The following is a 10,540-nucleotide window of genomic DNA, read 5'->3' on the forward strand; positions in this document are numbered from 1 at the left end:
GAAACTACTCGAATTTAGCTTCATTCTGTTGTCGCACATGCAGCTGGGAACATCGTTTTTCCTCAAATATTGGTCTATGACTGAGTTATCGCTGCCAGTAGTCTCAGCACGTGTTCATTCCTATCTGTTTCTTTATCAGCCTGTCAAAACAACAGGTAACAGATAAAAACGCCTTTCATAAAATTGATAAAACAATTAGTCGAACGTTAAATCACAGAAATTTATATGAAAATCCATCTTATCTATATTTATTATAATTGTTAATCGAGGAGCTTCCTCAGAGAAAGGTTTCATGAGACAAAATGGTGAATGGATTAAGTCCTGTTGGAAATTTTAGTTCCAGTTTTACCATTTCGCTTCTCAACCATGTCTCTGAAGTCTGATGATGAACTGAACTACAAACTACTCACCAGAGACAAAGTAGAGGATGCTTTGGCTATACAGGCTCAGACCATGAAACAGGAAAATCTGGCAATAGGTTTGGGGATGTTTGAAGAAGATGGAGCTCCAGAAGAGATGTTGTTAGTCTTCAAGGAAGTCATCAAAGATGGTACCACGTTGATAGCTGTTGACAAGAAGACGAATGAGTTAGCAGCGGTGGCGTTCAACAAGCTTCATGCAAGTTTTCATTCATTTCCATAGTAGCTAGCCAGTTTTTCCTCTAACTTTCTCTAAGTGATTTTCACCAAACGTTTTCTATCACTTTGAAGGCTAGACCCAAAGAAGGAGTAAAGGATGAGCTAGAGGTGTTCATAGAGGAGAACCTGAGACATCAGACGTGCAGGCAGCTTGTCAAGCTTCTCGATGACGTAAGTGTCTCTTGATGATTGGTTAAATTGCCTCGTTCAGATCAAGTGTCATCTTCAATTTGTTCGGTAATTGCTTTGCTACCATCACAGGCTCTATTTAGAGACTCGGAAGACCTAGATGTATTTTTGAACTTAATTAACACGTTCCTTGTGACTGCAACAGTACTAATTTATCTTCGGAGCTGAAGCTATGAATTTCAGACCACGCGCTAGTTCACTTTTTCGCACCGACCAATGAGACCAATAATGAATCGAAACAAATTCGTGGACCTGGCCTGTTTTGGAATTCAAGACTTCAATTAGAACAGTCTTTTTTTTAAATTTTCTTAAAGAAACGAACTAAGATTAATTCTGCTGCTTCTTGGTCCAAGAACAGACTCAGTGCAGCGTAGATATTTTTGAGAGGAACAATGCAAATGGGGCGTTGGAGCTGTTTTATCTTGGCACCAATCCACGTTACCAAGGCCGAGGGATCGGCCGCCAAATGGTAGAAAAGTGTATCGAGTTCGGTCGAGGACTGTTGAACGGTACAATGAAGAGAAGATCGATCGACGGTGACGTTCTAGAGCAGCACGTGCTCCCAGAAATAATTTTCGGTGTATTTGCCTCCAACTACAGCCAACGAATCGCAGACAAATTGGGTTTCGAGGTTCTACATGAGTTTCGATACGAAGATTACAGCTTTGCTGGCAGAAAAATGTCCGAGAGGATAGGAGACGTTCATAGAACGGCCAGGTTGCAGGTTTTGAAACTTTAAAAAGATCTAAGACGTGCGAGAGATAGGTTCTGTAGTGAGTTCTATGATATTATGCTGTTGTCAGAGTTAAGAGTCTATGAAAACTGTAATATTTGGAATGGCTAATAAATGGTACTAATATGTACCATTTAATGAAATATTTTTGTTAATCAAGAAATATTATCAGTATTTTTTGTTTGTAGAACCTTTCGAGATATGAATATAATATTCCAAGAAAAATAAAGGAAGAAGCAATCCAAATGGTAATTTAGTTTGTCTCGCTGTGCCATGAGTTTTATCAGACACATTCTATTGTCAGATATTAAGTAACAATTAAATAATTAAAACTCTTTGATAGAATAATGTTCGAATTTACATTCAGATTCGTCCTCAATCTCAAACTAAAATTCAAATTCAAATTTCAATTCGAATTTAGTAATTGAATAAATATCCAAACTAGTTTTAGCTAGTCATTTTTAAAAGACACACTTTACCATCTAGCGAGAGGATTTCAGAGGAAAAAAGAAAGCAGTGATGAGCAGAATCAGTACGAGGGCACTCGAGATGAATATCAAGCCCGACACTGAAGAGATTCTACGTTATCTCACGAGTGTCTCGTGGCTGGTACATAATTAACTTCGTTAGTCGGTGGCTGCTTTTCAGTAACTTAATTGATCTTGTTATTCAAACGAGTGGACGACGAGTGGTCGAGTGACGAGAAGATGAGCTTTATACGACGACCTTTTTTTTTTTACCTTTTTTATATAAGTATATATATGTATGTATTAACACATTTACAATCCGGTACATAATTGTTGAATATAGTGAATATATTGAGCGTAATTATGAATCCAAACATCGACCACGGGAATACGCTTATTTTCCTTTCTTTTTTATCAAATTGCTTCTTTACAAAATCCCCTCTTCTCAATACTACATACGTACTGTTATGGGAGATGTTTTAGAGGAGAAATGCAATGCGTTACATGAAAAAATTGTAACAGAATTTCTCAAATAAAATATTTTACAAATATACTTAAGAATTTGGATTCAAAATTATTAAGAGCAGTTCTCCTCGTTCTCGTAATATCATTTTTATGTTAATTTCGTCGCATCCCATCGCCGAAATTTTCGATTCCACTTATTTAAAAATTTCAACTTCGCGTCCGCCAAAAAGTTCTACAACTTAATTAGACAATTAATGAAATATTTTTCATACTTCGATAAATCTAAGTTTATCACATTACAACACTAACGAACATCAAAGCTCTTGATTCACGATTGTAAATCAAATTTGAAAAATCCTAATAAAGGAAATTACAAAAGTAAACGATTGAAAAATCTCTTAAGCGCAGAATTAATTTGGCGGACCTGAAATCGAAGATTCTACTGTATACGAGCTACGGTTGGAAATGTCATAGTTAACGTTATATTCACGGGGAAGACACCCAGTATAAATATATATGTATATGTATATATATTATGTGTGTATATATACGGCACTGCTGATCGCTGGTAAATAGTATTTTTTTTGTTAAGTTTCGTAAAGCGTCTATCTGAAAGAGATGCGAAATTTATTGTTTCGCATTGCTTAGCATGTCGCGCGCTAATTTACCATTGTAATCAGTATTCGAACGCACTACGGTCCTTTTATAAAAATATTCAACCACAAGTAACCAGATAAATGTAACAATATTTCTCCATTCAAGTTTGCATCAGATGCAATCTTCTTTTTTTATTTTTGTGCAACAGAAATTTGGATCTCTTTCGATTGTTATCTAGTTAGTTATTTTGTTTGTTTTCTTTAACACATTCGCTGTTATCAAAATACTTCGTCAGAAGTATGTTTACTTGAAATAATTCAATTCTAAAAGATATATTAAATAATAAACACGTTCATACTTTCTTCAACTTCCTAGATCATTTGATCAAGGATACGAAATATAATACTATGATTCAATATTGCACACTACAACAACTAATAACTTAATAACTAACTGAGGGATAAACCGAGCGAATATATTATTAATAACAATGTAAGAAGATACAAATATTAACGCACCGTATGCATCAATAGCAGCGAATATGTCTACGATAAGTCAACCCTCCCAGGTCGTGAGCGTTCGATAAAAAAATAAATCACTATGAGAAAGCCAGCGATTAGATATCCTGTACGCAGAATATATTTTCATTCTTTTTAACATTTAGCGATAACAACCAGCGCGATTGAACAGCGTCTTATGCATCAGATAATTAGGGAAAAGCCCTGCAAGGGTTGACTAGTTGATTCACAATGAAAACATTCATCGTGCTTGAGCCACATGAGAAAATGATTCGCTAAAAAATAAATTATTAAAAATCAACAGTTTGCTATTTTTTCTTCTTCTTTTTTTTTTTTTGAATTTTCTTCTTATTTTCTTTTTTATTCTTTAATAGACTTTGTAACCTTCTCTAAGCGTAACTTCTCCGATTCATCAAGTTTTCCTTCTGTCGAATTTATTTCCCTTGTTGAACCAGAGTAACTTATTTACTCGTTAATTGCGCTTTCTTTAAAAAAGTTTAGAATCATTTTCTTTGTATGTAACTGCGTCTGTAATTCAATTTACGTCTCGTCGATTAAGAAAGCTACAAATTGAAATCGGCTTCCCTCTTGCGTCTTCCATTAATTGTATAACATGATTTACTTCTTAATATATGTATACGTATATATACGATTAAATGTTGCGACTATAGTGTAATAATATAGTAGTAGTACGTTCGTTATTGTTTTTCTTCCGTTTTCGTCTTTTATTATTGTAGCAGCTATAGCAGAACTGCAGAAAGAATAGGCCTTAATAGGTCTAGCCAAAATTTATCTTCAGTTATCATAAAATAACTCCAAGCTCCTTTCACAAGTAAATATTATACATAAAATGTAAAGTGAAGATTATATTACTGAAAATTCACTGATAAACTTCTCCAATTTCTAAAACTAGCATCATTGGATTACAGATAACAATAGTTGGGTTATAATCTATAATCCAATGATACCAATTGAAGTCTAATCACGCTATTCAATGTTTTATTCTCATTCAGTTACAGCAATATGAGAATATTAATATGATACTAACAAAATAAATAAAATAGAAATAATGACCATCTCAAAGCCTATTCTTCTTGCAATCTTGATATAATTACACTTGGAACGCTTATTATCAGTGTAAAAAAGTCGTGGACGTATATAGCTTCTGCGATAGAATATGATTGACATATTTCCAACAACGAATATTCCTCTTTCTCTTACATTTCTACCATCTCAAAATCTGCCAACAACAAACTACACTTAATTCACGGTACTTGTCTATGTGTGTCACGCTATTCTCAGTACGGCTCTAATAAATACTTATTAGCTATCGTTTACACGAGTCGTTACAGTCGCTACAGACTAGAACTCGGTATTTCATATTTTGGCACGAATTTTACAATTTTCCTTTTAGCCACTTTCAATCACATCCTCATTTCTTTTTGATTTCATGCGGACAGCGGTTTTTGATCAGCTTTTCGGACTGCGTGTCAGTCCAAGGAGAAGGAGGAGCGGGATTGACAGTCATGGAGAAACGATTCACCCTAATTCTTCTAAGATAAAATGCAGTGCTTACATACTAAGTACTAAATACGTAGAAAAAGAAGGCTCTTCTACAAAAGTTGAGCTAACACAGCTATCATAAGCAGACTGTGGATAGCTATACATTTATGGAAAAAGACACAAAAATTTGCTGGATGTATATTATATAAAATATCCAAAGTAAAGTACTTCTTATAGTATTTCGTAGATAAAATCTATATCTTGGTTTCATTACTTTACATTCATAAGAATGTGAATGTGTATTGATATCCACAATCCAACCATAAGACTTTGTTAATTAAGTACATGCATTTATCAGTTCAAAATATTTCTAAAATAATTGTCTTTTAAAATTATGTTTTTCCTACTTGTTTTCATGGTCACTGTATACTTGATGAAAATAATAGGCTTAAAATTCTAAATGACATTTTAAATTTCATTTAATCTAAGATAATTCATCTACTTATTTAATGTTTTAGAAACACTCTGTACACAGAATACTAATAGAACAATACTGAAAGCGTAGAATTATTTTTGCATAAATAGTTGCCATAAATAATTAAAATGGTCAAGAATGTCGACAGAATTATCCACGTGAATGAATTTTGTAAAAATATAAAAAAGGATCGCACACTTTGCGCTGAAGAGATCGAAAATTCTGTCAAGTAGAAACATGTATCATGTAAGTTTCTTCGACTAGTTCGAATTTGTTCATGCGCCATATTTATTCATGTAAAATCGTGCTTTCACGCGTACGCACACACTCGCGTTTATACTCTAAGACCGAAAAATCTGACATTTAACGTTCTTCTTCTCCTATCTTTGGCAAATATAGTTATCTAAATATTCGCGTGTGCACGAAGTGGAAATGGAGGATCACAGAATCGCGATAAACCGGTAATTGCTTTGCCATCAGACAGTAAAAGCTCTATACTTCAAATATAACATTCTAAAAAATTTTATAAAATCAAAGTTTTTAAGTTTTTTTTATCTAAAAAGGTGTATCTGTGAAGATTTAACCACGCCATTTTGTCTTTCTTCATATTTGTTAAAAAAATGGCTGTAATCCCAATATGGCGACTTGGGAACATATTAGAAGCCAAATTGGTATGTTTCTGTTTACATTTACAGAGTTATAGAGTCAGAGTTATAGAGAGATTGAACTGCTCTATTTTCTTCGATATTTCAACAGAGACGTAGATTCTCAATTTCTGTTGCTAGATTCATTAAACATGGCAATGAATAACAGAGAAACCTAACACCTCTTAAGCAGGTCCTTTTCAATAATATGCAACTTTCAATCCAGTACACACTATTATACTTTGAGTTTATAAAATATTTTCTGTATTTTTTGTTTCTTCCTCTGATACACTCATTCACATATACACACACACGCACACGTATTCACATATATTCTCACACGTATAATTCGAACGTCCTTTGTTTCGAAAATATTAAATATTCTCGTTATCAAAATAAAATATAAATCGGCAATAACGTTATGTGACTAGACGGATGTTCTCGCTGGCAAATTACATAGGAAACATTGATCGCTTCTCTCCTTCCTCCTCCTCTTTCTCTTTCGCTTTTTTTCTTTATTTCGCGTATACGAGATAATCGATATTATTGCTTTCCCCGGGTCCATACCACCTCCTTTATCACAACTGTGCATAGAAAACTTTCCTCCAGTTCAAGAGAGATCACTCCATCGATCAGGGGCGGTAAAGCCAGTTTTTTATATTTGTTTCTGTAGTATCCATAAATGTAATTTATTCAAATACAGTGCAAAGAAAGAATCGGTTCAGAACTGATGTAGAACTGGCCTAACTACTCTAAGTTCGTATGACCCTATTTCGTCTCAAATTACTTGTTGTGTCACAAAAAGTTGTAAGTTTTAATCATTGACTAACTTTACGACTTTACCGTGTCGTTTTCAAATACTACAATATATTTGGCAGCTTGCTTAACTGGGCCTTAAGTTGCAATAGTTAAAAATTTAATTATGTCACTACCCCCCTGTCGATTGCAGAGCTCTCGCTACAAGTTTTCTTGCACATGCTACTCCCAAAGCATCTTCTTTCTCCTTCTTACCCCTATATCTTTAATTTCTATAAAATATTGACGTTCGATTTCTTCTGTTTTTTTTTTTCTTTATACGTTTAAACAAAAATTTGTAGAATGATTATTATGGATCCTTTATGCTGTAGAGTTAAATACGAAGACTGCAGGTGGTTTCCTGAAAGATGTTCATCTTTGAGAAGATTCACACTGTGCGTCAGGTGGTTGCATGGTCAAGTAGCAGGGCTGAGTGTCACGGAAATGCGATCTGACGAGAAGACCTAGGCCTAGAAGGACCACAGGAAGACCCAGCAGAGCGCAGATTAACTCTCCCGTCACTCCGGGAGACCATGTGATGAAACCTGTTTAAATTCTTCGTTTGAGAAATCTTATTGCTTTTAGAGGAAATAGGCAGGACTTCTAAAGTAAATTAAGTTTTGTAAAGTAAGAGATTTTAGTGTGTCTCAAAAGCGTAATCAAGATTCGAGTCTGATTTATGAATCACATATATAATCACTTCAAATGAGACAATAATTCCTATAACTTGTTATAGTTTTCTGGTGGTTATTCAGGTTTCTAATTTTTCCTAAGTATCTGAATCCTTATGAGCAAAGATATACATGGTTAATTAATTAGAGGTTTTTTACTCACGGCCGTGAACATCCATTTTATAGATGCTCCACCAGATTACAGACAATGGAAGGGACACAGTGGCGGTAGCAATAGTGAAGACAGCGCTCTCACTTATAGACAAGAAGTTCAGTACAGAAATTGAGAAGATGATATACGCTATTAAGAAGATCCAGCCACGAGTAGAAATATTTGAGCAGTTGTCGCTGTTTTTGAAGTGACACGTGAGTCCGTGCTCCACCACGCGGTATAGCTCCGCTGGAGATAATCCCTGGAATTATTGGAAATGATAATCCATTTATTGGAATGAAATCTTAACTAGTACTTGACTAAATCGATCAAATGGATAAATCTTGTCTATTGAATCCCAGTTATCTGAATATGAATTTCTACTGTGAATGAAAAATTATAGATAATGGGAAGAATCGTTAAATTTCTATGTACTATTAGATTCTTGTAGGTAAAGTGATTGAATTTTTAATAGAACTTTCAACATTATGTCTACTGAATGAATAGAATCCCACCATAATTTGAAATGCAAATTGATTTAATTAACTTACTCTGCCTATCCCTGGCAACGTGTCGATCCAGGACATCGATAAAATGGCGAAGAACGCGATTAAGTGAATGTAGAAGAGAGTTTCGAGGATTGGAGGTTTTGGAATATGTTTTGGTTTTATGGTAGGGTCAGGATCTGTCACGTGGAGCAGTCTGCCTCCCTCTTCTTCAGAACCTCGTCGACGGATGTCTCGTGACGATACCAATCTTGATACTGTGTAGAGAAAAGAGTTTTGTTGGCTCGCCATTATTTGACACATATTCTGTTGCTGGAACATAAAGAACATTTTTTTATATAATTGCCTATTTTTATGACATAATAAAATAATGTATAAAACTAATACGGAATCTGTATTCTCCATACAATAAACTTCATCATAGAATATTAAATTTTCTTGGTAAAACTTTTATTTTTATGTGACGATATATGTATATTTATTTTTTAATGATTGTTCTTAAATCCTAGTTATTACTTATCATTATTTCTAACATTATTACTAATTACTTTAAGCAGTATATATAAAATGAAAAAAAAAAAAAAATCAGAATACAATTCAAATTTTATATAAAATATTTCCACATAAAATTGAAGTAGCATTTAAAAATGTCATATACACGGGACGAAATGTCGTCCACAATATTCTTCTCGATTCATTTTTAAGCTCTCACCTCAGTGGTATAATGGGCCTCGAGCAAAGTGAAGAACATAGCGAAAGCAGCTAGTGCACCGACATAAACGAACGTCCAAATGGCCTTCACGCCCCAAGATCCTCTCATAGTTGTGGTATGACCCGAAACTTCCTGTCCTCTACATCGAAATTGATCACAGAGGCCATAATCAACGCTTATGAAGAGACCCACAATTATCGTAGTACTTGAGAAGATCCTCTGCAAGCTCATCACTATAACAATTGATTATTTTTCATTTTCTTTTTATAAGAATGACAAAATGTGGAATCTTACTTTTGCGACAAAAGAAGAAGTAGTAGACCAGGGAGAAGACAAGAGTGATGCCTTTTATGGGATCTTGTAGATGACAGAGGACCCTGTCCCTGTCCAAACAGAGCGTGATCACTATGCCAGAGAGAGCATAGATGAGACTGATTTTGAGCAGAGCACAACGAGGGATCTTAATTCGCATGCTGTTTGGAATCAAGGCGGGTGGTGGAGATACTCTTCCCGCGATGAAGTATATTATGCCCAGGATGAAGGCGGAGCAGAAGGCAGTGAAGAGAAGTCCTGAAATTGGTACAAAGAGGTTTTATTTTACACTTCTTATATGTCCTTCACGTAGAATCACTATCTTCCCGTTTATAATCTACATAATAGGAAAATTCTCTGTAGTATCATAATGGAATTCCATAGCAAACAATCCTAATTCATACTACAAACTTCTTATATCAATATCATACCAATTGTGTAAACACGTATACAGAGAACGTACGGTTTGAAAAAGACGAATGTGCTGGCGCGACAAGGAAGGATAAAAGCAGAATAAAATCGCCTACGCGAAGGAACTAGAATTAGCATTATCCATTCGTTTCCGGGATACCTGTGTAAGCGTTGGACACGTAGCTGACGCTCTCGAGATAAAGGGGATAGGTGATAATTAGAAAGGTAATGGACACGACGACGGTCAGAAGGGTTGCGACGAAGCTGAATTTTTGCCAGGCCACCCTGTCCGTGTCGAACAGCTTATCAGTGATCTGATAAGCGACATATGGCGAGTCGTCGGTGTCGGTGTACTCCTCGATCTCGACGTCGCTTCCTGTGCACCGCAGCTCCTCCTGTTCTTCGTCGTCGACCACCGTCGAAACGCAACTCGCCAGGCCCGCCAGTTTTGCAGTTTATTTTGTTCACCTCTCTGAAAAATATTGTTAAAACGTGTTATTATTAATCGTCAATTAAATGCAATGCAGATAAAACAGTTGACTGATAATTTTCTCTCGCAACGCAAGGCTATGTTATTTAACTAATTCTTCATTTACTGCTTATTTTTTGTTATGTATTTTATAATACATGATACATGATATACATATTATATAACATATATTATAATAATCTGACCGATATTATAGCAATTGAGGATTGACGCAACTGAGAAATGAAAAAACGAAGCGAAGAACTTAGTGCTAAGTTCTAAAG

General features: G+C 35.0%; 2 protein-coding genes across 2 annotated transcripts; one reads left to right on the forward strand and one right to left on the reverse strand.

Annotated features, from left to right (window-relative positions):
* Nucleotides 1-19: 19 nt before the first annotated feature.
* Nucleotides 20-1,703, forward strand: LOC139994809 (uncharacterized). Its single transcript, XM_072017760.1, has 4 exons — nt 20-155; nt 338-618; nt 711-809; nt 1,186-1,703. The coding sequence occupies exons 1-4, from the start codon at nt 38-40 to the stop codon at nt 1,564-1,566; spliced, it is 879 nt and encodes a 292-aa protein (XP_071873861.1). The 5' UTR covers nt 20-37; the 3' UTR covers nt 1,567-1,703.
* On the reverse strand, nt 70-10,242 carry LOC139994808 (uncharacterized; the record flags this gene model as incomplete). The annotated part of the gene is made up of 6 exons (XM_072017759.1): nt 70-7,569; nt 7,859-8,108; nt 8,398-8,664; nt 9,065-9,297; nt 9,359-9,634; nt 9,948-10,242. Coding segments are annotated over 6 exons (1,494 nt in total), but the record flags the coding sequence as incomplete, so codon positions are not given.
* Nucleotides 10,243-10,540: the final 298 nt, after the last annotated feature.

This window comes from Bombus fervidus, chromosome 15, assembly GCF_041682495.2.
Source record: "Bombus fervidus isolate BK054 chromosome 15, iyBomFerv1, whole genome shotgun sequence".
Classification (NCBI taxonomy): domain Eukaryota; kingdom Metazoa; phylum Arthropoda; class Insecta; order Hymenoptera; family Apidae; genus Bombus; species Bombus fervidus.

Excerpts from the sequence above, each read along its gene's own strand:
- LOC139994809 (XM_072017760.1), top strand. The coding sequence starts at position 38 with ATGCAGCTGGGAACATCGTTTTTCCTCAAATATTGGTCTATGACTGAG. Across the intron at positions 156-337 it reads TCAGCCTGTCAAAACAACAG|TTCCAGTTTTACCATTTCGC; the intron begins GTAACAGATAAA and ends TGGAAATTTTAG. Across the intron at positions 810-1,185 it reads TTGTCAAGCTTCTCGATGAC|ACTCAGTGCAGCGTAGATAT; the intron begins GTAAGTGTCTCT and ends GTCCAAGAACAG.